This window comes from Bufo bufo, chromosome 1 (assembly GCF_905171765.1).
Source record: "Bufo bufo chromosome 1, aBufBuf1.1, whole genome shotgun sequence".
Taxonomy (NCBI): domain Eukaryota; kingdom Metazoa; phylum Chordata; class Amphibia; order Anura; family Bufonidae; genus Bufo; species Bufo bufo.
In genome coordinates, this window is record NC_053389.1 from 813,883,493 (window position 1) to 813,909,840 (window position 26,348).

Below are 26,348 nucleotides of genomic sequence, written 5' to 3' on the forward strand. Positions count from 1 at the left end.
AAATACCACAGTGCAGCACAATATACTGCCCCAGCAGAACCAGATACCACAGTGCAGCACAATATACTGCCCCAGCAGAACCAAACACCACAGTGCAGCACAATATACTGCCCCAGCAGAACCAAATACCACAGTGCAGCACAATATACTGCCCCAGCAGAACCAGATACCACAGTGCAGCACAATATACTGCCCCAGCAGAACCAAATACCACAGTGCAGCACAATATACTGCCCCAGCAGAAACAGATACCACAGTGCAGCACAATATACTGCCCCAGCAGAACCAGATACCACAGTGCAGCACATTATACTGCCCCAGCAGAACCAGATACCACAGTGCAGCACAATATACTGCCCCAGCAGAACCAACTACCACAGTGCAGCACAATATACTGCCCCAGCAGAACCAAATAACAGAGGGCAGCACAATATACTGCCCCAGCAGAACCAACTACCACAGTGCAGCACAATATACTGCCCCACCAGAACCAAACACCACAGTGCAGCACAATGTACTGCCCCAGCAGAACCAGATACCACAGTGCAGCACAATATACTGCCCCAGCAGAACCAGATACCACAGTGCAGCACAATATACTGCCCCAGCAGAACCAAATACCACAGTGCAGCACAATATACTGCCCCAGCACAACCAAATACCACAGTGCAGCATAATATACTGCCCCAGCAGAACCAGATACCACAGTGCAGCACAATATACTGCACCAGCAGAACCAAATAACACAGTGCAGCACAATATACTGCCCCAGCAGAACCAGATACCACAGTGCAGCGCAATATACTGCCCCAGCAGCACCAAATACCACAGTGCAGCTCAATATACTGCCCCAGCAGAACCAAATACCACAGTGCAGCACAATATACTGCCCCAGCAGAACCAAATAGAACAGTGCAGCACAATATACTGCCCCAGCAGAACCAAATACCACAGTGCAGCACAATATACGGCCCCAGCAGAACCAAATACCACAGTGCAGCACAATATACTGCTCCAGCAGAACCAAATACCACAGTGCAGCACAATATACTGCACCAGCAGAACCAGATACCACAGTGCAGCACAATATACTGCCCCAGCAGAACCAAATACCACAGTGCAGCACAATATACTGCCCCAGCAGAACCAACTACCACAGTGCAGCACAATACACTGCCCCAGCAGAACCAAATACCACAGTGCAGCACAATATACTGCCCCAGCAGAACCAAATACCACAGTGCAGCACGATATACTGCCCCAGCAGAACCAAATACCACAGTGCAGCTTGGGCGGCCCCTTGGTCATCAGCCCACTGATACATTTTCCTGTAGGATCTATGACCAGCCTGCCCCTGGATACATAACTGAGAAGAAATAGAGAATGGGGGTCATTTACTAGGACCAGCATTTTACGCCGGTCTTAGATGCCCCTCCTGCGCTGCTGTAAGACTTGTCTAATTTATGAAGAGTCGTGGACATGGCGAGAAGTTGAATGAAAAAAAGTGGAGAAGTAGTATTTTTTCCTAAAGTTAGTAAAGTTGCTGGGATCCAGGTTCCCGTCCTGGTCTCTACGACTCTCAATTGTACATGGCGCAAAACCGCCAGTGCGAGAAAGTAATGCAAAAACAGCATTGCAACGCCATGGCAACTCATGACTTTTTAAGAGCCCAGTGTATTGCCTTATTCACACAGTCAGCGGGGCACATTTACTATCGTGTCTGCGCCTGTTTTCAGGAGAAAAAAAGCGGTTTCCGACAGTCTTATTTTTTAAGTCTCATTTACCAACTGATTCTGCGCCTGTTTAGGAGGCACTTGCGCCTTGTTCGTCCAGACGGGGGAAACAAGTCCTGCATGCAGTACTATTGTATCCGTCTAAAAAAACAGATCTCAAAACAGATTAAGGCTACATGCACACGACCGTATGTGTTTTGCAAACAAAAACGGATGACATCCGTTTCCATCCCTTTTTTTTAACGGATCCATTGTAACAATGCCTAAAACGGACAAGAATAGGACATGTTCCTTTTTTTTTGCGGGGCTACAGAACGGACATACAGATGCGGAGAGCACACGGTGTGCTGTCCACATTTTTTGCGGACCCATTAAAATGAATGGGTCCGCATCCTATCTGCCATAGTGACAGCTTTATATCACTACGATTCTGTGGAAATAAGGCCATGCAGAGACACATAGGATTATAAATCATGATAATGCCGTGCTCTCCCGCGAGTCCAGAGCGGAGGATCACACTCACACACGGAGCGCGATTCCCGCAATGAACTCGCTCGTGTGAAACAGCCCTTAGGGTTCATGCAAACAAACTTATTTTCTTTCCGCCTCCGTTCCATTTTTTTGCGGACCGAGTGCGGAACCATTCACTTAAATGGGTCCGCAAAAACAATGGAAGGTACTTTGTGTGCATTCTGTTTCAGTATTTCCGTTCCGCAAAATTAGTGCATCTCCTATTATTGTCCGCAAATCACGGTCCAAGGCCCCATTCAAGTCAATGGGTCAGCAAAAAATACGGAACTCACACGGAACACATCTGTATGTTATCCGTATTTCGCGGATCCATACTGTAGAAATGCTATGCCCAGCCCATATTGCTCATGTGTTTGGTGATTAAGTTACTGTTTCCGTTTACGATCCACAAAAAACGGATCGCATACGGAAACCATACAGATATGTTTTGTGGATTAACGGAATGGAAGCGGACTTAAATCAGAGAGGAAAAAAAATACTCAAATACGGAACAACGGATCTGTGAAAAATGGGTCGCAAAACAACAACGGCCGTGTGCATGAACCCTAAGGAATTAATACACCCAAGAAATGAACACAAATCCCTTATGAACTCCACCACTGGACTCTGCATTGCCATATCCTCATCAGTTATGGATGGTGTCCAGCTGAGTATAATGAAGGGTCAGGTGAAGTGATGACCATGTGATGGGTGAGGTATAAAGATCTCCTCCTTCCCCCACTTCCTGGTGTGACTTCTCCTGTAGTCAGGATGTTGTTAGAGATTAGGTGGAGTTGGCTGCTTGTGGTTCTCATCTATGGGTCAGGCTTTAGCAGTGCCTTGGTTAGACATCGGCGCCAGCCAGACACTCGGTGGAGGAATTATCAGCCTGGATGGGGATCTTCTAGAACTGTATCTGCAGTAGGTTCTCCTAGGAGAAATCCTTTGCCTCCAGTTTCTGGTATTGGGTCTCTAAGAGGTTCTGGTCCTGTGTCTGGATGGGGTCGCATGTATCCTGGAGTAGGTTTTCAGTCCCGACAGCTTACACAGCCCCCACCGATTATGCTGAACCCATCGTCCCCTGTCAGTGTGCAGTGTGCTGAGGACAGTATGGTGGTGACTGTAGACAGAGACTTCTATGGTAATGGTAGGCTGGTGAATCCTTCAGACCTGGTCCTCGGGACCTGCACAGCTAGCTCTCAGACTTCAGTTACCACTGTAGTCTTTCAAATTGCTCTTCAAGAATGTGGAAGCAACCTAGAGGTAAGTTGGTGGAGGACTAAAGGTCCCTTAATAGTAGACAAATATGCACTGGGCAACAATTACTGTTTATCATGAAAACCCTTTAGGCCCTTTTCACTATATTGAAATGGTTGTGGATAGAGATGAGCAAATTTCATATTTTGAAATATTTGTTTGCTTTTACTGGTAAAAGGTGAATTGTTATAGATTCTACTACCACGGACCCTAATGCAATTTTATTATGACGGATGCCTTTAAAGGCATTCTGCTATGCTTTCAGTCATAGAAGTCTATGGGCTGCAAAACCTGATCAGTTCCTGTTATGCAGGGGGGTCCTCTCCTGCATAACTGAAACGGGTCGGATCCTTTTTGCAGGCCATAGACTTCTATTGTAATGGAATGTCTCTAAAGGCATTCTGTCATAGAATTGCGTTATGGTCCGTGGTAACGGAATCCATAACACAATTCCCCTTTTACCAGTAAATAAAGCATGAACAAATTTCATAACCTGAAATTCGATCATCACTCTTGTTGTGGACAAAGATCTGGTTTCTTTGAGGTACATTGACCCTTTCTACAGCTTGTGCCCAGGAATGTTGGCTAGTTTTAGCCGGTATACTATGGTGTCATGATCTTCTGACGCAATAATGGACTTTCATAACACAATCTAACCAGTTGTCCATTTCTGGCCTTGCAGTGTACTTGACCCACTGCTTTGACAAGTTTCTCTTGTTCTTATAGGGTGGCCAGTTCTTACAAAATTTTCCCACTGATTTGGTTGAGCTTTTTTTTTTTTTGTGCTTTCAGTGGAGACTAACCTTATTGTGGCTCTTTATCTCCTCAAGATGACTTCAGATATACTTATCTACAAGATCAACTTGTCTTACAACCCCACCACCTCCCCCAATGTGCCCATCATCAGGTCCAATCCTGCAGTGGTTCCCATCTGGTGTTACTACCCACGGTAAGTCTGTACCAATAGTGGGTTCTATAGCTGTGTCTTCTAGAGTCTTCCAGTGGTGAAATATCTGCCAGGACTTTCAAGTTAAGCTAGATGGTAGTTTAATGTGGTCACATTGAGACTGTTTGCCTCAACTAGCTATAAGAAACTCCCGTCCTGCAGGATCTGACTGGGACAGTCTCAGCTTGATTTCACTTACTACAGAACATTGCTTCATAAAGTATCAGTACTGTGATCTTTGGCCATGTAATGAGTATAGCAGCCGTACTGTCCATGTAGCCCTATCCTAATTATTGCATTAATCATCCTGCTCCTCTTCAAGGTTCATGATGACTCTGAAAGGGATCTTGACAAACCTTCCCCTCTTGCTCTGTCAATACTATTGAGAGGATTGGAGCTGTCTCCTCTCCTGGCATGTCTGTTTCACCAACTACTTACACTCCATGTAGTAATTCTGGAGAACCTTTTAAGTTTTACATTTTTCTAATGGAAGTTAGCAGTATGCCATAAAGGTCTGAGTGTTCAGTTTTGGGGTGTCTGACACAAATTCTTATGGTGCTGCCAGTCACTATGCAGGGACACCCAGATTGGCTTTTATTGCAAACTGCCAGCAATTCAATAGTAGGAATAATGGGGGGGACTGTAACTAACAAGACACTTCAGAAATGTTCTGACCTGGGAAATGGTTCCTTAAACAAGTCTGGGGGGTAGACAGGCCCTCTTTGAATAGGACTTGGCTGGAGGACTTGAGGTAATAAAAATGTCAGCAACCATAAAACTCTTTGGTGTAAGTAGAGCAGGACTGGTCAGGGTGTTGTAACTTCAGTTAAAAGCGCTTCAACACCTTACATGGCTGGAACACCCCTAAGGCCTCAATGCCATAAGTGTCCGCTTCGATAATTTACCATATGGTTGACAAGATACTTTACTGTCAACCTCTCAAAGGGCTTGTCAACCATTACAACCATGGCTGCTTACTTCCAAAAATCATACCTGCTGTCCATTGGCTCAGCTCTATAGTGAATAGGGCTAAACTGCAGTGCCACATGCCACCTGTGGACACATGGGATGATTATGGAAAGCTGCCATTTACTTCTAATCATGTACAATTGTCCTTTCATTTCTCTACTCTTCCAGATTTGGCAATGTAAGCAGCAATGCCATCAAGCCAACATGGGCTCCCTACAGCACCACAGTGAGCTCAGAAGAAAGGTTGTCTTTCTCCTTGACTCTCATGACTGGTAAGACTCCTTCAAGTAGAGGGGTGCGTAGTCTCTTGTCTTGTACTAATAGCCCTATTTTGTCTGTAGAGGACTGGAGTGCTCCTCGTCAATCACTGGTCTACCAGCTTGGTGAGATCTTCTACATAGAGGCCTTTGTGGACATAGAGAACCACGTCCCGATGATGCTGTTTGTTGATAGCTGTGTTGCCAGCCTTACTCCAGATGAGACCTCTAATCCTCACTATGACATTATTGCTTATAATGGGTGAGTTTCTGTTTTTCTTTTTACTGTTAATTCAAGGGCATTTTCACTGAAAGAAATATCTCCTACAGGTGCTTGATCGATGGGATGCTAGGAGATTCCTCTTCAGCCTTTGGTTCTCCAAGACCTGAAGCTAATAAGCTTCGATTCTCAGTTGATGCCTTCAGGTTCATTAACAGTGACCTTTCTATGGTAAGGACTAGAGATGGTAGTATGACCCTGAATGCCAAGCAATTAACTTTTTGTACCTGTCCTTAACTTCCTTGTTTTCACCCCACTAATTGGGGTTGAAAGCGCACAACTGGCCACTGTTCTAACCTGCACTTTTAACATTAAAGAGTCTGTTGCCAAAATTGGATGTTACACACTGTTTACATGGCACTGTAGCACAAGTGCCAGTGGTACCTTTGTTCTTTTGTTGCGACTTTCGCCAGCTGAAATGATGATCAACCCATATGCAAATGAGGGCTCGTAGGTGCCCAGGCCGCTCTGCCTTTCACATTGCTTGTCCCGCCCTGTAAGGGTACTTTCACACTAGCGTTATTCTTTTCTGGCATTAAGTTCTGTCCTAGGGGCTCAATACCAGAAAAGAACTAAGTTTTATCCTAATCCATTCTGAATGGAGAGCAATCCATTCAGGATGTCTTCAGGTCAGTCTTTTTGCCTTTTCAGGACTGAGAATACCGCAGCATGCTGCGGTTTTATCTCCGTCCCAAATTCCAGAACACTTGCTGGCATGCCAGATCCGGCATTTCTTCCAGTTAACATGCATTAATGACGCATCCAGCCCCGAGTGTTCCGGCAAAACAGATCCGTTTTTGCGGTCTGCACATGCTTAGACCACAAAACATGTGAGAAAATAATGCCGGATGACATCGGAGAGATGGATCCAGCATTTGTCAGACGGATCAGGATCCTGTTCCGGCGACGGAACTGCCTGCCGGAATCCTCTGCCGCAAGTGTGAAAGTACCCCAAGTCTGTTGCGTCATCCCCAGTACCGGCCGAGAACCTGCACATGGCAGTTCGCCGCCGGCCTGGGCATGCCCGCTGGTTTCACACGGCGCATGCGCACTTGATTTATTGATGCTACTCCCCACAATGGGCATCGGTGACAAAACAGACTTACAGGGCAGGACAATCAAGAGGTTGGGGAGTAGTAATATGGAAAAGGCAGTGGCCTGGGCACCTACATCACGAGCACGGCCCCTGGACACTTGCCAGCCCTCATCTGCATATGGATTAAATGTTTTTCGGTTGACGGTGTAACAAAGGAACCATTGGTACTTGAGCAAGAGTGCCATGTAAGCAATGTGTAACGTCAAATTTTGGTGACAGACTCCCTTTAATGGAGGTTAATGTATTGGAATTTATATTCTCCTTTGATAACCTGATTATAATGGTATTCTGCTTGACACTATTGTACGTTAACTGTTTGAAATGAGAAACTCAATAAAAACTATTAAAACAGAATAACCCATATGAGAATCCTAATCCTTTCTAGTATTGGCCCTGAGGGTAACTTTTACAGCTGTCCAAGATTATGAATGTAAATTATTTCTCATGATATAAACTGTAATTGTGGTGTCTTAGATCTACATAACCTGTCACCTGAGAGCTGCTGACATCAACCAGACCCCTGATCCAATGAACAAGGCCTGCTCCTACAACAAGGCTACCAGCAGGTATAACCTTGCACATCTGAGTGTCTTCAGTTAGATGACTACACAACTCTAGATGGGGTCTTGGATAACAATGGATGTTCTCTCAATGGTTGACACTCTTCTTGCTCTTACAGTTGGTCACCTGTGGAAGGCCCCAGTGTGAACTGCCAGTGCTGCAACACTGGGAACTGTGCTACAGTTGGCAGCCGGAGAACAGCATGGGGCCCACAACCTGCCAGGTCAAGAGGAGTTGGGAAGAGAGATGTTGGTGAGTTCTTCATTCAAACGTCTCCTAAAGCTTCTATAAATGTGACGGTATTTGAAAATGGGTGTTGCTAATTCTTCCACTAGGTTCTCATCTAGAGAAATACACTCTGGCCAGACTGGGCCCTCTTCTAGTGACTGGATCTAAGCCTAACCAGGTCTCCAAAGAAGGAATTTCCCAAGCTTCCAGAATGGGTGTAGAAGAACCTCTGCAGTTGTGGGTGCTGGTGGCCATGGGCTCAATCACTTCAGTAGTTGTTGCTGTGACTCTTATTGTGGCTGCAAAATGTCTTTTAAAAAAACTGTCTCACAAATAGTCCAGAAATAAATGGGTAAAATGTTACTTGTTCTGTCTTTTTGTCTCAATCGATGGTACCAATGGTTGTATGGGACTGGTTTCATGTGACCCATAATTTAGGCCTTACCTCGTCTCTGGCTCCAGGCACACTCCAGCCAGATGGGTCAGGGTAGTACGTAGGCATGCCTCTTCTGTTCCTCGCTCAGCTCCTACTAATATATATATATATATATATATATATATATATATATTAGTACAGTAATATCACTACAATAAACATAATACAAACCTAACTGCACAATTCAATTCCCAATTCCACCCCACACACTATCTATACAATACTCTTACACACAGGTAAATTAGCAGCAGCCCACCCACCTGGCTACACTCTCCCTCAAGGGGTTAATTCAATACCAGCAATGCAAGGGTTAAAGCATGGGCTGTGGGTAAGATAGGGAATTCTGGGGTAATTGGAAACCACACAATCACTGCAATGTAGGGGTAAATACAGTGCAGGAGTAACCAAGGAAAGGGTTAAAACAGAGTAGTTAGCCTCAGCAGGATCTAAACACAGGGCTAGGTCTGCTCGGCACTGAAGGGGTTAATGCAGGGGCTTTCTGGGGTAATGGCAGGGGGCAGTGGGAATGCAGAGGTTAATGGATTTATTACAGGGATAGGCAGGGACTGGTGGCAGTGGGAATGCAGGGCACAGGGATCTCAGGGCAATGCAGGGGAGGATAGCAGGGGTTATCGGGAATACTCAGCCACTAATCGTCTTCCAGGGGACGATCCTCACTTGAGGTTGCTGGGGTTAACTTCCCTCAGCGCAGAGCTTTTTTTTTTTTCCCTTCACTTTCTACTCAGCGCAGTGCTACCTGCGCTTTCTCCCTGTGTGGGGGATCTTGTCTTCTGAGCGCCGGCTGTGCTTTCGCAGAGCAGCGCAATGCTCTGCGTCTTCAGGGAGGCGGGTAGGGGTTCTGTTTGCAGCGTAGCCTGTAACGCTGCCTGCGCTTCTGTGCGGTTAGGGGGTGTCTCTTCTGAGCACCGGCTGCGCTCTTCTCATCTGGGGGGTTGCAGGGATTATGGGCCTGAGCGGAGCGCTGCCAGGATATTTAAACCCGGCAGCGCTCGCTCCAGTCTTACCGAGCTGCAGGCGTACGCCTGGAGCCCAGTCCACGTGGGCCGGAGCGGTGATATGACATCACTGCGCTAGCCCGTGTGTCCTGGAGCGCGCTTCCAGGCAGGGAATGATTCAAATCTCAGAGATGTTATCAAAGAACAGAGGATCTAAATTGATTCTCTGTACTTTGAAGTGGCCGAAACGGGACATAATTGTCCAGTTGTCGGCCTCGCTTCCTGCAGGAGCATTCCAGATGGGGGGGCACCCGACATGGGGGATTATGTTGGTTGCATTATGAATATATATCTATATAGATGCTTGGGGTACATCCATATATATATTCTATATAAACCTGGGGCATAATACTGGCCACATTTAGGATAATAAAAGTATATAAATATATGGATAATGGAGCACATACATATAGATACACACATCTACACAACATATCTCGGGGACAGCCATGGCAGATACGTATATACAGATGTATGAAATAACTGGGGCATACATACATCTATATATAGACATCCCTAATTATAATATAAGCCTATATATCTATATACAGATGTATGCAATATAAGGGGCATACACATATCCATATACACTGCTCAAAAAAATAAAGGGAACACTTAAACACAATGTAACTCCAAGTCAATCACACTTCTGTGAAATCAAACTGTCCACTTAGGAAGCAACACTGAGTGACAATCAATTTCGCATGCTGTTGTGCAAATGGGATAGACAACAGGTGGAAATTATAGGCAATTAGCAAGACACCCCCAATACAGGAGTGGTTCTGCAGGTGGTGACCACAGACCACTTCTCAGTTCCTGGCTGATGTTTTGGTCACTTTTGAATGCTGGCGGTGCTTTCACTCTAGTGGTAGCATGAGACGGAGTCTACAACCCACACAAGTGGCTCAGGTAGTGCAGCTTATCCAGGATGGCACATCAATGCGAGCTGTGGCAAGAAGGTTTGCTGTGTCTGTCAGTGTAGTGTCCAGAGCATGGAGGCGCTACCAGGAGACGTGGAGGAGGCCGTAGGAGGGCAACATCCCAGCAGCAGGACCGCTACCTCCGCCTTTGTGCAAGGAGGAGCAGGAGGAGCACTGCCAGAGCTTTGCAAAATGACTTCCAGCAGGCCACAAATGTGCGTGTCTGCTCAAATGGTCAGAAACAGACTCCATGAGGGTGATATGAGGGCCTGACATCCACAGGTGGGGGTTGTGCTTACAGCCCAACACCGTGCAGGACGTTTGGCATTTGCCAGAGAACACCAAGATTGGCATATTCGCCACTGGCGCCCTGTGCTCTTCACAGATGAAAGCAGGTTCACACTGAGCACATGTGACAGACGTGGAGAACGTTCTGCTGCCTGCAACATCCTCCAGCATGACCGGTTTGGCATTGGGTCAGTAATGGTGTGGGGTGGCATTTCTTTGAAGGGCCGCACAGCCCTCCATGTGCTCGCCAGAGGTAGCCTGACTGCCATTAGGTACCGAGATGAGATCCTCAGACCCCTTGTGAGACCATATGCTGGTGCGGTTGGCCCTGGGTTCCTCCTAATGCAAGACAATGCTAGACCTCATGTGGCTGGAGTGTGTCAGCAATTCCTGCAAGATGAAGGCATTGATGCTATGGACTGGCCCGCGCGTTCCCCAGACCTGAATCCAATTGAGCACATCTGGGACATCATGTCTCGCTCTATCCACCAACGTCACGTTGCACCACAGACTGTCCAGGAGTTGGCAGATGCTTTAGTCCAGGTCTGGGAGGAGATCCCTCAGGAGACCGTCCGCCACCTCATCAGGAGCATGCACAGGCGTTGTAGGGAGGTCATACAGGCACGTGGAGGCCACACACACTACTGAGCCTCCTTTTGACTTGTTTTAAGGACATTACATCAAAGTTGGATCAGCCTGTAGTGTATTTTTCCACTTTAATTTTGAGTGTGACTCCAAATCCAGACCTCAATGGGTTGAAAAATTTGATTTCCATTTTTTTATTTTTGTGTGATTTTGCTGTCAGCGCATTCAACTATGTAAAGAACAAAGTATTTCAGAAGAATATTTAATTAACTCAGATCTAGGATGTGTTATTTTTGTGTTCCCTTTATTTTTTTGAGCAGTGTATTTATATATATATATATATATATATGTATCCACAGACCTGGGCCCATACTGGCCATACAGGGCAAATATATATATGTATATATTAAAAGTCATATATACATATATTTGCATAATACTCCTTCCCTCTACACATCCCGTTGAAAGATAGAACATATCCTATTATTGCCCGCAAATCACGTTCCGTGGCTCCATTCAAGTCAATGGGTCCGCAAAAAAAACTGAACACATGCGTAAATTTTATGCCCAGCCCATTTTTTTCTATGTAATTACTGTATACTGTATATGCCATACGGAAAAACGGAACAGAAATGGAAACACAATGAAAACAAAAAATGGAACAACGGATCCGTGGAAAACGGACTGCAAAACATTGAAAAAGCCATACGGTCCTGTGAAAGAGGGTTAAGGCTACATGCACATGACCGTATGTGTTTTGCGGTCCGCAATTTGTGGATCCGCAAAAGAAAAAACGTATGCCATCCGTTTTTTTTTACGGATCCATTATAACAATGCCTAAAACGGACAAGAATAGGACATGTTCTATTCTTTTTTGCGGGGGAAAAAAAACGGAACGGACATGGAAACAAACAACGTTCGTGTGCATGTAGCCTCAAACTGATGCAACAGGATCTGTTTTTTTTTCTCTCTCTCTTCGGCTTCATGCACACGACCGTTGTTTTGGTCCGCATCCGAGCCACAGTTTTTGCGGCTCGGGTGCGGACCCATTCAATTCAATGGGGCCGCAAAAGATGCGGACAGCACAACGTGTGCTGTCCGCATCCGTTGCTCCATTCCGTGGTCCGCAAAAAAAATATAACCTGTCCTATTCTTGTCCGTTTTGTAGAGAAGAATAGGCAGTTATATTAATGGCTGTCCGTGCCGTTCCGGAACGCAAGCGGACGCCATCAGTGTTTTGCGGATCCACAATTTGCGTACCACAAAACACACAACGGTTGTGTGCATGTAGCCTTCTTCTGACAGATCAGAAGGACAGAAAGCTAAACGGTGATGTGAAGTCACCCTAAGGATTCATGTAAACGAACGTATTTTCTTTCCACCTCCGTTCCATTTTTTTTGCAAACCGTATACGGAACCATTCACTTAAATGGGTCCGCAAAAACAACGGAAGGTACTTTGTGTGCATTCTGTTTCCGTTTTTCCAGTCTGCAAAATTACTGCATGTCCTATTATTGTCCGCAAATCACGGTCCGAGGCCCTACTCAAGTCAATGGGTCCGCTAAAAAAATAGAACGCACACGGAACACATTCGTATGTCATCCGTATTTCGCGGATCCATACTATAGAAATGCTATGACCAGCCCATATTGCTCAAGTGTTTGGTTATTAATAAGTTACTGTTTCCGATCCGCAAAAAACGGATCGTATACGGAAACCATACAGATATGTTTTGTTGAATAACGAAACGGAAGCGGACTTAAATCAGAGAAAAAAAAACCCTCAGATACAGAACAACGGATCTGTGAAAAATGGGTCGCAAAACAACAACGACCGTGTGCATGAGCCCTAAGGAATAAATACACCCAAGAAATGAACAGAAATCCCTTATGAACTCCACCACTGGACTCTGCATTGCCATATCCTTATCAGGTATGGATGGTGTCCAGCTGAGTATAATGAAGGGTCAGGGGAAGTGATGACCATGTGATGGGAGAGGTATAAAGATCTCCTCCCTCCTTCCTGGTGTGACTTCTCCTGTAGTCAGGATGTTGTTAGGGATTAGGTGGAGTTGGCTGCTTGTGGTTCTCATCTATGGGTCAGGCTTTAGCAGTGCCTTGGTTAGACACCGGCGCCAGCCAGACACTCGGTGGAGGAATTATCAGCCTGGATGGGGATCTTCTAGAACTGTATCTGCAGTAGGTTCTCCTAGGGGAAATCTTTTGTCTCCAGTTTCTGGAATTGGGTCTCTGAGAAGTTCTGGTCCTGTGTCTGGATGGGGTCGCATGTATCCTGGAGTAGGTTTTCAGTCCCGACAGCTTACACAGCCCCCACCGATTATGCTGAACCCCTCATCCCCTGTCAGTGTGCAGTGTGCTGAGGACAGTATGGTGGTGACTGTAGAGAGAGACTTCTATGGTAATGGTAGGCTGGTGAATCCTTCAGACCTGGTCCTCGGGACCTGCACAGCTAGCTCTCAGACTTCAGTTACTACTGTAGTCTTTCAAATTGCTCTTCAAGAATGTGGAAGCAACCTAGAGGTAAGTTGGTGGAGGACTAAGGGTCCCTTAATAGTAGACAAATATGCACTGGGCAACCATTACTGTGTTTATCATGAAAACCCTTTAGGTCCTTTTCACTATATTGAAATGGTTGTGGATAGAGATGAGCAAATTTCATATTTTTAAATTTGTTTATGCTTTTACTGGTAAAAGGTGAATTGTGTTATGGATTCTACTACCATGGACCATAATGCAATTCTATGACTGAATGCATTTAGAAGCATTCGGTCATAATAGAAGTCTATGGGCTGCAAAACGGATCCGTTCCTGTTATGCAGGAGGTCCTCTCCTGCATAACTGAAATGGGACGGATCCTTTTTGCAGGCCGTAGACTTCTATTATGATGGAATGCCTCTAAATGCATTCACTCATAGAATTGCATTAGGGTCCGTGGTAGTAGAATCCGTAACACAATTCTCCTTTTACCAGTAAACCAAGCGTGAATCGGTTGCATGACCGGAAATTTGCTCATCTCTTGTTGTGGACATAGATCTGGTTTCCTTGAGGTACATTAACCCTTTCTACAGCTTTTGCCCAGGAATGTTGGCTAGTTTTAGCCGGTATACTATGGTGTCATGATCTTCTGATGCAATAATGGACTTTCATAACACAATCTAACCAGTTGTCCATTTCTGGCCTTGCAGTGTATTTGACCCACTGCTTTGTCAAGTTTCTCCTCTTGTATATCTTCTAGAGTGGACAGTTCTGACTAAATTTTCCTACTGATATGGTTGCGCATTTAGGATTGGTTTTATTTTATTTTTTTGTGTGCTTTGAGTGGAGACTAACCTTATTGTGGCTCATTATCTCCTCAAGATGACTTCAGATATGCTTATCTACAAGATCAACTTGTCTTACACCCCCACCACCTCCCCCAATGTGCCCATCATTCGGTCCAATCATGCAGTGGTTCCCATCTGGTGTTTTTACCCACGGTAAGTCTGTACCAATAGTAGGTTTTATAGCTATGTCTTCTAGAGTCGTCCAGTGGTGAAATGTCTTCCAGGACTAACAAGTTAAGCTAGATGGTAGTTGAATGTGGTCACATTGAGACTGTTTCCCTCAACCAGCCATAAGACAGTCCTGTCCTGCTGGATCTGACTGGGACAGTCAGCTTGATTCCACTTGCATTATGAAGCAATGTTCTGTAGCATCAGTACTGTGATCTTTGGCCATGTAATGAGTATAGCAGTCGTACTGTTCATGTTGTCCCATCCTAATTATTGCATTAATCATCCTGCTCCTCTTCAAGGTTCATAATGACTCTGAAAGGGATCTTGACAAACATTCCCCTCTTGCTCTGTCAATACTATTGAGGGGCTTGGAGCTGTCTCCTCTCCTGGCATGTCTGTTTTACCAACTACTTACTCTCCATGTAGTAATTCTGGAGAACCTTTAACTATTCCTCTGATTCCTAATGGAAGTTAGCAGTATGCCATGAAGGACTGAGTGTTCAGTTTTGGGGTGTCTAACACTAATTCTATTGGTGCTGCCAATCACTATGCAGGGACACCCAGATTGGCTTTTATTGCAAACTGCCAGCAATTCAATAGTAGTAGGAATAATGGGGGGGGGAGGGGGGGGAAACTGTAGCCCTCAAGATACTCCAGAAATGTTATGACCTGGGAATTGGTTACTAAAACAAATGTCTGGGGAGTAGACAGGCCCTCTTTGAATTGGACCTGGCAGGAGGACTTAAGGCAAAAAATAGGTTGGTGACCATAAAACTCTTTGGTGTAAGTAGAGCAGGACTGGTCAGGGTGTTGTAATCAGTTAAAAGCGCTGCAACACCTTACATGGCTGGAACACCCCTAAGGCCTCAATGCCATAAGTGTCCGATTCGCTAATTTACCATATGGTTGACAAGATACTTTCAAGTACCAGTCAACCCCTTAAAGGGCTTGTTCATCATTACAACCATGGCTGCTTACTTCCAAAAATCACCCCTGCTGTCCATTACCTCAACTCTATAGTGAATAGGGCTAAACTGCGATGCCACCTGTGGACACATGGGATGATTATGGAAAGCTGCCATTTACTTGCAATCATGTACAGTTGTCCTTTCATTTCTCTACTCTTCCAGATTTGGCAATGTAAGCAGCAATGCCATCAAGCCAACATGGGCTCCCTTCAGCACCACAGTGAGCTCCGAAGAAAGGTTGTCTTTCTCCTTGACTATTATGACTGGTAAGACTTCTTCCAGTAGAGGAGGGGTGCGTAGTCTCTCTGGTCTTGTACTAATAGCCTTATTTTGTCTGTAGAGGACTGGAGTGCTCCTCGTCCATCACTGGTCTTCCAGCTTGGTGAGATCTTCTACATAGAGGCCTTTGTGGACATGGAGAACCACGTCCAGATGATGCTGTTTGTTGATAGCTGTGTTGCCACCCTTACTCCAGATGAGACCTCTAATCCTCACTATGACATCATTGCTTATAATGGGTGAGTTTCTGTTTTTGTTTTTTACTGTTAATTCAAGGGCATCTTCACTGAAATAAATATCTCCTACAGGTGCTTGATCGATGGGATGCTAGGAGATTCCTCTTCAGCCTTTGGTTCTCCAAGACCTGAAGCGAATAAGCTTCGATTCACAGTTGATGCCTTCAGGTTCATTAACAGTGACCTTTCTATGGTAAGGACTAGAGATGGTAGTATGACCCTGAATGCCAAGCAATTAACTCTTTGTACCTGTCTTTAACATCCTTGTTTTCACCCCACTAATTAGGGTTGAAAGCACACAACTGGCCACTTTTCTAACCTGCACTTTCAATATTAAAGAGTCTGTTACCAAAATTGGATGCTACACACTGCTTATATGGCCCTGTAGCACAAGTGCCAGTGGTACCTTTGTTCTTTTGTGGTGACTTTCACCAGCTGAAATGATGATCAACCCATATGCAAATGAGGGCTCATAGGTGCCCAGGCCGCTCTGCCTTTCACATTGCTTGTCCCGCCATGTAAGGGTACTTTCACACTAGCGTTATTCTTTCCTGGCATTAAGTTCCATCCTAGGGGCTCAATACCAGAAAAGAACTGAGTTTTATCCTAATGCATTCTGAATGGAGAGTAATCCGTTCAGGATGTCTTCAGTTCAGTCTTTTTGCCTTTTCAGGACTGAGATAATACTGCAGCATGCTGCGGTTTTATCTCCGTCTCAAATTACGGAACACTTGCTGGAATTCCAGATCCGGCATTTCTTCCCATTGACATGCATTAATGTCGGATCCAGCCCCGAGTGTTCCCGCAAAACGGATCCATTTTTGTGGTCTGCGCATGCTTAGACCACAAAACATGTGAGAAAATAATGCCGGATGACACCGGAGAGATGGATCCAGCATTTGTCAGACGCAGGGCTTTTTTTCTGGCGGAACGCACCGAAACGGCGTTCCGCCACCTTTTGACATCGCAGCCTGCCATGCATCAGCGGGGAGGGACTGGGAGGAGGAGCTGGGGGCCGGTGTGTTCACTGTGCTCCGGCCCCGCCGCTCCAGTACAGTTATAAAATGTGTAAATTAATTAATAATTTATGCTGCCCCCTCTGTAGTATAACATTCAATATATCCTACTCACAGGGCTACTGTTATATCGTAATGCAGCGCGAGTGACATCCCGTGCCTGCGCCGCCTGCTTCATTCATAAAGTAGGCCGGGCAGGTACGTGACGTAAGTCACTCTGCCGCTCGTCTGCCCGGCCGGCCTGCATTACGATATAACAGTAGCCCTGTGAGTAGGATATATTGAATGTTATACTACAGAGGGGGCAGCATGAATCATTAATTGAATTACACATTTTATAACTGTACTGGAGCGGCAATGGGGGGGGTCTGTGGATGGCACTGTTAAGGGATGGAGGGGGGTCTGTGGATGCCATCCAGTGTCGGACTGGGGAACCTAGGGCCCACCAGTAAAATGTATTTTGGGGGCCCACCGTACGGATACATTCAAATAGAATACATATTTTAGGAAGTTTTTTTTATATGAACATAGGCTGGTTGAGGTGCTGTACATTGAATATATGTATGTAGTGCAGTAAGTCTACTGCACTATGTGCCACTTGTGCAGGGGGTGGGAGACTAGGGGCCCACCTTGCTCAGGGGTCCACCGGGGGATTCCCCTGTACCCCTGTGGGCCAGTCCGAGCCTGATGCCATCTAAAGATCCCCCATAACAGAGCCATCCCCATCTGGGGGGTTTCTTTGCTGGGCTGGACTTTTATAGCCCCCCCAAATTTTACTTGCATCCCTGTTCTCTAAAGGGGTGGTTTTAGGGATGGGTAGGGGCGTGGCCAGGGGAGGTGGGGTGAGTTCCACCACCTTTTCGCTGAGAAAAAAAGCCCTGGTCAGACAGATCAGGATCCTGTTCCGGCGATGGAACTGCCTGCCAGAATCCTCTGCCGCAAGTGTGAAAGTACCCCAAGTCTGTTGCATCATCCCCAGTACTGGCCGAGAACCTGCACATGGCAGTTCGCCGCCTGGGCATGCCCGCTGGTTTCACATGGCGCATGCGCACTTGATTTATTGATGCTGCTGCCCACAATGGGAATCAGTGACAATACAGACTTACAGGGCAGGACAAGCAAGAGGTTGGGGAGTAGTAATATGTGAAAGGCAGTGGCCTGGGCACCTACATCACGAGCACAGCCCCTGGACACTTGCCAGCCCTCATCTGCATATGGATTAAATGGTTTTTTGGCTGACAGTTTAACAAAGGAACCATTGGTACTTGAGCAAGAGTGCCATGTAAGCAATGTGTAATGTCATATTTTGGTGACAGATTCCCTTTAATGAAGGTAAAGGTATTAGAATTTATATTCTCCTTTACCTGATTATAATGGTATTCTGCTTGACACTATTGTACGTTAACGGTTTGAAATGAGAAATGAAAACTATTGAAAAGGAATAACCCATATGGGAATCCTAATCCTTTCTAGTATTGGCCCTGAGGGTAACTTTTCCAGCTGTCCAAGATTATGAATGTAAATTATTTCTCATGAGATATAAACTGTAATTGTGGTGTCTTAGATCTACATAACCTGTCACCTGAGAGCTGCTGACATCAACCAGACCCCTGATCCAATGAACAAGGCCTGCTCCTACAACAAGGCTACCAGCAGGTATAACCTTGCACATCTGAGTGTCTTCAGTTAGATGACTACACAACCCTAGATGGGGTCTTGGATATCAATGGATGTTCTCTCAATGGTTGACACTTTTCTTGCTCTTACAGTTGGTCACCTGTGGAAGGCCCCAGTGCAAACTGCCAGTGCTGCAACACTGGGAACTGTGCTACAGTTGGCAGCCGGAGAACAGCATGGGGCCCACAACCTGCCAGGTCAAGAGGAGTTGGGAAGAGAGATGTTGGTGAGTTCTTCATTCAAACGTCTCCTAAAGCTTCCATAAATGTCAAGGTATTTGAAAATAGGTGTTGCTAATTCTTCCACTAGGTTCTCATCTAGAGAAATACACTCTGGCCAGACTGGGCCCTCTTCTAGTGACTGGATCTAAGCCTAACCAGGTCTCCAAAGATGGAATTTCCCAAGCTTCCAGAATGGGTGTAGAAGAACCTCTGCAGTTGTGGGTGCTGGTGGCCATGGGCTCAATCACTTCAGTAGTTGTTGCTGTGACTCTTATTGTGGCTGCAAAATGTCTTTTGAAAAAACTGTCTCACAAATAGTCCAGAAATAAATGGGTAAAATGTTTCTTGTTCTGTCTTTTTGTCTCAATCGATGGTACCAATGGTTGTATGGGACTGGTTTCATGTGACCCATAACTTCATGCATGGTCCAGCAACACAGACCATCTCCTGGTGCTATATACATGAGTACTATTGGTTTATGGAGGACTTTCTGTGGGTCACATGGAAGTATGGTATGGCCACATCTGTATAGAGCTGATGGGTGGTTCATAGCTCACACCTCTCAGGAGCAGAATAAGAATTGGAAGCTGCTCTCTGGAGGCTAAAATGGCCTTAGATTCAGACTGATAATATTGATCAGGTCATAAAAGCAGGTCTGCATGATGCAGAGATGTGAATGAGGTTGCTAATCATTGTACAGATGCATTTAAAAAATAGTTGTGCTTGAAATTACACCCCCCCCCTTCCCCCAACAATGACACATACCAGCCTTAAAGGAGTATTTTGTAAAGATCCAAATGGAGAAACTGGAGTTATTTGATGGTTCTCAGGTTGGGACATGCAGATTTTCCCATGGCATAGCAATAGTATGTGCCCTTAAATGTCTGGGTGTGGGTTTCACCTTCAAAGAAGATCCTGGCTTGAAGTGCATACTTTTCCATTGACTGCTATGGGAATTCTGACAAGACTGCTAGCTCAGCTGTTTTTGGAGATCCCATACCAGTCAATAAAGAGGGTGGCATTCTGTGTTCTTGCCTGGACTACATTCTTAATGTAGGTCCAGTAATGGTCTTGAGACCCACACAGTTGCTTGGAACCCCTTGACAGTTGGACAGTGCAAATCTTTCAGCAGGACATGGGGCTTAATATCTGCTAGTCACTATCTTAGGCTTCAGGCCACTAGACCTGAATCCTAGGAGTTGGTACAATAGGACAGGTGGTTGGGATGACCTGATGTGCCAGTTCTTAGGCAGTGCACTAACTTGATGTGCAGGCTGACCATTGCAGGTGGCAACATGAATAGGGAGTGAGGCAAGTATTCTATTTTGGCACTTGGGAGGGGCAGTATAAATAAATGCAGCACTCCTGGGGCCAACCATACTGGAGGGGCATTATAAATATCCAGGGTCCCAGCAGTGCCCACTTAGTAGTGTCTTGCAGCAGTTTAAATTTTATAGTGCCCCCTCTTTTATATAAAGAGGAGCACTTCCTGCAGCATACTAAATTGGGGGCAGCAGCAGGATAACACCATTGGGAACCAAAAGGAAGATGATGATGATCTGGTCTGAGTGGAGAACATGAGTAAAGAGAACATCTACATCACTGGATGTAAGGGGTATGATGCTGTATATAATGTCTGACTCTAATATGCTTTTAGCAGTAGGGATGAGGAAGGAGTTGGGATGGGGACGCTATTTTGCTTTTAACTCAAGGCTAAAGCTAAAATTGATCCAGGCCAAACTTTTAAAGGTATCTGATGCAGATATAGTTGTGGACAGATAGGACTGCAGCCAGGAATAGTGAACTGAATAGGGCCCCCAGACATAGCTTTGCTTGGGGCCCAAGCCCTCCCCTGGGTAGGTCCTGCCTCTGGGACCCACTAGACACTGAAGGCAAAAATAGAAGGAAAATCGTGAGGTCCACCCAGGACAGATATGTGGAGCATTTGCTGTGTGTACAGTACCTGCAATGTAGATGAGACTGAAGATCATCCACAGACCATAAAAAAAATATATAATCTGCAGGGTAAATTGACCTGCAATGTGGATCTTTCACCTGCAGCATGATTAATTCTGCAGATTTTCAGTGTCCTCTTCTGCAATACATGGGGGCTTTACTCTTAGACGCTGTTTACAGTCAGGTTTCTGAGCCAAAACCTGCTGCTGGTCAAACACAGAACAGGTACAAATCTTTCCCTTCTGTCCGTGGAGCCTCCACTGCTGGTTTTGGCTCACTGATGGAAATCGCTGATCACAACACTGAAGTGTGAATGAGGCCTTAGAGAGGATACTTCTAATGTTTTCCACTTCTGTTTGGCTCAAAGCCAGTCTTTAATTCTAAACAGGTCTAGAGTAACGAAGTAGCCATCAGAAAAGCTCAAAGCTCTACAACATGTGTCTTACCATCCAGAGGATAGCTTAAAAATGTAGTGAAATCACCTAAAATGGCATGAATTCTGGGACATAGAATCTCCAGACAGTTAAAAATCCCCCCCCCCCTCCCCTCGAAAAATGGCAATACCGTGGTCCCTCAAGTTACAATATTGGTTCCAGGGTGACCATTGTAAGTTGAGTGGTTCCAAAGGCCCAAAATGTCATCCAAGATAATAGAAAATGAAGATTTAAGAAAAATAAGCAGATAACGAAGACGGATGAAACAAGTCCTTACATATAACGGTCAGGAATAGCTGATAACCAGCAACTAATACAGATATTTTACCAGATAAATGGCCTTGATTGGTTGGATCTGTTATACCCCAGTGTGGCATTACTTCTCTTTGCACACCCACTATCTTCTAAGGTTGATCCAGTGTCATCTTGCTATGTATTATCCTGTCCTGCATACAATGTCTATCTATTCCCTTGCAAATGTTGTGTTTACATGTAATGTACCTGGTTTACCAGCAGATGGTTCAACGTAACAGGCGGTGTTTCTCTATGAATAACCCACAAGGTGCACACCATAGGGTAGTACAGTCCAGTTAAATAAACGAACCTAAAATACTCCAGATTGGAGGCTCACCTTAATGGGTTGTGTAATCAATAGGCACAACACTACTGAAGGCATGGAAGGGGTCGTAATAGGCCCCGAAGGCAGATGGTCATGCAGTCAGGGATGTACGCACTTCCACGTAGGGATGCCTGGAGTCCCCAAGAAGGCGGATAGATCCGAATAGAAAGAAGAAACTCCCACGGTGCAAATACCAATCTTTGATGATACAAACTTGATTTAATAACTTAGCAGGTGGTACAACGCGTTCCGGGGCAGAAAACACCCCTTCATCAGGTACAGACTGCTCATACAATAAACACACTTAAATGCATAAAAGGGGAGTGGAGGGGGTCCTGACCCTTCCACATGTCAAGTACTGAACCTGCAATATAGCTTTCAAATTAATACAATCTTTAAATGGGGGTCACTGGTGAATAAAACATTGGTGGTCAGTGTGGTGTATTCCAAAAAAAATCATAAAGACAGACTTGCTTTGAAAATTAGATCATTGGAGCGGTGTCCGGCTGAGAGATAAAGCCGGAACACATCGCTCTGCTGGGTGCGGTCATGTGACTGCTCCATCACCCAGCAACGGGATGCTACTCCTCCTGCCCTGTTAGAATGTATGGGCGGGCGGGAGGAGGAGCACATCGGAGGGAACAAGCGGTGTTAATAAAAAAATGAAAGGGGGCGTGGGGGAAATAAAATAGGAGAAGGAAAGGAAACGCTCCTATACAATGATAGGGAGTGGAGGGGGAGACAAAAGGCGGTGCTGACGGAGGAGGGTAAGGTGTTGGGAGATAAAAACACCACCCATAGCATAGCACATATGAAGAGTAAATGACGATAAATATAAATAATAATAAATAGGCATGAAAAATATACAATTGAATCGCAAATAAATGATAATTTGATTTTGAATATAATGGATGCTAAAGGACCTGGACACTTAAAATAAGACAAATTATCAATATAGTCAAATTAATTTCCCAGATTAACTATATAATCACAGGACAGGATAAGCTAGTCCCTAGAGGTAACATACGCATTGAACCTGATAAACTGTGATAGTATCAGTATGGTGGTGACTGCACAGAGCGAAAAAGAATATAAAGTGAAGCGATGTATAAAATGAGTAGGATAACTCAATGTAAGGCTACAATAGGGTCACTATAGTCAGAATGTAATAAAATCAGGGGGTTGAATGTCAAGGCATGGGAAGAGGGGAAAAAAAATAAAAAATTAAAAATTTGGATGTACCAGCAGATGGTGGCAGAGCTAGTTTCCCTGGGAAGGAACCTTCTAATTCCCTTATGTCCTAACCAGTGGCACAAATGGGGTATTCTGCCCCTGTGGACTGGTTAGGAAAGGTGGAAGTTTAATGAAACAATAAAAAAAAACACTGGCATGCACACGCCCTCCCTGCCCCCAATAAAGAGGGGTGTGACCCTCCAAACCATGTGTTTTTTTCTGTCCTGCGGACAGGACGGGACGGGTGGTGCACTCCTCCATCCCTGCGGTGGAGAGTGTTTTTTCCCCCTTTTTTATTTAATCTCAGGAGTCTTATATGTTCCCTTGGGAACTGTGCCGCTCGTCCGATGCGGCCTGAGGATGTCCTCCGGTTTATGCCGTTGTTGCCTCCCTTGTACAGAGCCTTGCTACTGTGGGGCTTACCTTATTTACTGAGCTGGAGTGGCGGTGGCGGCGTCCCGCATGTTCGGCTGGGCGCCGCCTTCCTGCGGAAGTGATGTCAGATGACGTCACTTCCGGGTTTCGCTCCGGCCGATCTGATCATCGGCCGGAGGTGTATTTTTATGTTATAGGGCCGTGGGGGGCCTTTAAATGTTTCATGGTCCCTCTCTGGGCCCAGAATATAGAGTTTTTTTCTTTTAGTTTTTCTTTTAGTTTAAAGATATAACTTAGAGGTTTACCCCGCCCCCTTTGAGGGCGGGGCTTTCTTTTTGGCGCCAACAACCCTATTTAAACTGGATGAAGCTCCAGGTTCAGTCTCCTGGAGCGCAGCTTGCTGTTAACCTTGTGTGGTTTGGTGCTAGAGTGTTGCTAACCTCTGTGTGCTGAAAATCTTCTTTTTTGCTTATTATATAGAGCTTGCTAGGATCTTCTGGGTAAAGATCCTGAAGCTTGCGATTAAGCTCTGTTTTCTTGAATTTTGCTAAATTCATGTCTCTTTTTAATTAACAGCCATGTCATCTACCGGTGACGGTGAGCGAGAGCCCAGCAGGAAGTCCGCGGGCAAGAGGCGCCACCTGCAGTGCCATGACTGTCAGATCGTCCTGGAGGACTCTTACTATTTCTCCCGCTGCCCATCCTGTAGGGCCAAGACACTCCCCCAGCTGGAGCCATCTGTCCACGACGTGGTCGATTGGGTGAAGGGGTACATGGAGTCCAACATGAGCCAGGTCAACACCTCCATACAGGAGCTGAAGAGTACCCTGGTCTCCAAACGTCATCGTCCCTCCTCCCCCCATCGTGCGATGGAGGTCTCGGGGGGTCAGGAGGCGAGAGAGGGTTCAGCCTCTTCCTCCTCGGATGATGAGGATGGATTCGCATATTTTATTCCGCTGGAGAAGGCCCAGCGGCTACTAAAATCCTTCCGGTCGGGGGACCAGGACGTTGATCCGGGGGAAGCCTCATCCTCTGCCTCTAGGGGGCCTAGGGCCTTTAAAGCGGATGATTCTCTCCTGTCTCTGATGAAAACAGAGTGGAGAAAGCCAGAGAAAGGTCCAGTGTTGACCAAAAGGTTCAAGGCGGTGTTTCCGGTTAAAGAGGATCAGGTATCCTGGGGGCCTGTCCCCAAAGTGGACATGGCGATCGCAAAATTATCCAGAAGGACCCTGATCCCTTCAGACGACGGGTCAAGTTTGCTGGACCCAATGGACCGGAAGGCGGACTGCGCGCTTATTCCTCGGCCTCGGCCTCCGCCTCAGTCGCAATTTCCTCGTCCGAAGTGGCGAATTTTCTAAAATCTAGATTTTCCCAAATCTAGTCTGACCTGGACCAAGGGGTCTCTAGGGACGACATTCTGGCCTCATGTAAGACGGCCAGCCTTGCCATTGACTTCTTGTGTGACGCAGCTCCACAACAACTGAAGCTGGCATCCAAGTCCATGGCTCTTTCAACCGCGGGCAGGCGTCCGCTTTGGTTGAAACCTTGGAAGGCCGATACGACCTCAAAACATAACCTCTGTGCCATGGCATATGAACCCGGCAAACTTTTTGGTGCAGAGCTTGACCACATAATGGAGGGGCTGTCGGACAAGAAGGGCAAGTCCCTTGCCCAGCAGTCCTTTCGTGGTCGGGGCAAGGGGTATAGTTCCAGAGCGGAACCGCAACCGAGACCCCAGAGGAATTGGGGTTCCCGTAGAGGAGGGAGATCCTCTCGGGGTTCTAGACCCCCCCAAGAAGTCCTCGGCGCTCTGATTGCGGGCCTCCTCGAGGCTCTTGGTATTTAGCCGGTCTGACTGGAGATCTCGGGCTCCCTTCTCCCCACATTGCCGTAGGCATTTTCTACCTTGTTGGCAGGATCATATCCAGGACAGTTGGGTCCTGAGTGTAATTTCTCATGGCTACCTTGTAGACTTGAGCAGTTTGCCTCTGGACAAGTTTGTCCAAACAAGGCTTCTTCCCAGCAACAAGCAGAAGATTCTAGAAAGCTACGTGCTAGAATACTTCCAGAAGGGGGCAAAAGAAGAGGTTCCTCTCCAAGAGAGGGGAACAGGTATCTACTCCCCAGTTTTCCTGGTACCCAAGAGTACCGGTGGTTGGAGGATGATTATAGATCTGAGGTTCTTCAACTGTTTCATAAAACAGAAGAAGTTCCGTATGGAAACTATCCAGTCAGTGACCAATCTTCTTATGCCGGGAGATTTCTTGGCAACCTTAGACCTCAAGGATGCTTATGTCCATATTCCCATCCATCCTGGGTCCAGAAGATTCTTAAGGATCGCGGTAAACATCGGGGGGGGGGGGGTCCTAAAACATTTTCAGTTTGTGGCCCTCCCGTTTGGGATTTCTTCAGCCCCACACACTTTCACCAAAGTAGTGGTCTCTGTGGTGGCCGCACTAAGGCTTCAGGGCCTGAACATAGTTCCATACCTGGACGACTGGCTCCTCAGAGCTCCTTCCCAAGCGATCCTGTCCCAACACATCCAACAGGCTGTTACATTCCTACATCAGTTAGGATGGATAATCAATTGGGACAAATCCCAACTTCAACCAGCCACCTCGGTAAGGTTCCTGGGGTTCATGGTGGATTCAATCAGGGTGACAATTCATCTCACTCCCGAAAGAAGGCAATCCGTGCAACAGACAGCCCGTTCTCTCTCTGTACCAAAACAGGTATCG

The 26,348-nt window shown here is 46.0% G+C and overlaps 2 protein-coding genes across 2 annotated transcripts; both read left to right on the top strand.

Annotated features, from left to right (window-relative positions):
* The first annotated feature begins 3,014 nt into the window (after positions 1-3,014).
* On the top strand, positions 3,015-8,174 carry LOC120986601 (zona pellucida sperm-binding protein 3-like). Its single transcript, XM_040415261.1, has 8 exons — positions 3,015-3,506; positions 4,331-4,449; positions 5,584-5,687; positions 5,757-5,934; positions 6,003-6,123; positions 7,523-7,614; positions 7,728-7,861; positions 7,945-8,174. The coding sequence occupies exons 1-8, from the start codon at positions 3,015-3,017 to the stop codon at positions 8,172-8,174; spliced, it is 1,470 nt and encodes a 489-aa protein (XP_040271195.1).
* Positions 8,175-13,130: 4,956 nt separating this feature from the next.
* On the top strand, positions 13,131-19,311 carry LOC120986602 (zona pellucida sperm-binding protein 3-like). Its single transcript, XM_040415263.1, has 8 exons — positions 13,131-13,622; positions 14,460-14,578; positions 15,727-15,830; positions 15,905-16,082; positions 16,152-16,272; positions 18,660-18,751; positions 18,865-18,998; positions 19,082-19,311. Exons 1-8 carry the CDS (start codon positions 13,131-13,133, stop codon positions 19,309-19,311), a joined length of 1,470 nt encoding a protein of 489 aa, XP_040271197.1.
* The last annotated feature ends 7,037 nt before the right edge of the window (positions 19,312-26,348 follow it).

What these genes read in the sequence shown, in the direction of transcription:
- LOC120986601 (XM_040415261.1), top strand. Translation starts at nt 3,015, where the DNA reads ATGTTGTTAGAGATTAGGTGGAGTTGGCTGCTTGTGGTTCTCATCTAT. An exon ending in CTCCTTGACTCTCATGACTG is followed by an intron (nt 5,688 to 5,756) that starts GTAAGACTCCTT and finishes TTTTGTCTGTAG; the next exon opens with AGGACTGGAGTGCTCCTCGT. An exon ending in AGTTGGGAAGAGAGATGTTG is followed by an intron (nt 7,862 to 7,944) that starts GTGAGTTCTTCA and finishes TTCTTCCACTAG; the next exon opens with GTTCTCATCTAGAGAAATAC.
- LOC120986602 (XM_040415263.1), top strand. Translation starts at nt 13,131, where the DNA reads ATGTTGTTAGGGATTAGGTGGAGTTGGCTGCTTGTGGTTCTCATCTAT. An exon ending in AATGTGGAAGCAACCTAGAG is followed by an intron (nt 13,623 to 14,459) that starts GTAAGTTGGTGG and finishes TATCTCCTCAAG; the next exon opens with ATGACTTCAGATATGCTTAT. An exon ending in TTAACAGTGACCTTTCTATG is followed by an intron (nt 16,273 to 18,659) that starts GTAAGGACTAGA and finishes GTGGTGTCTTAG; the next exon opens with ATCTACATAACCTGTCACCT.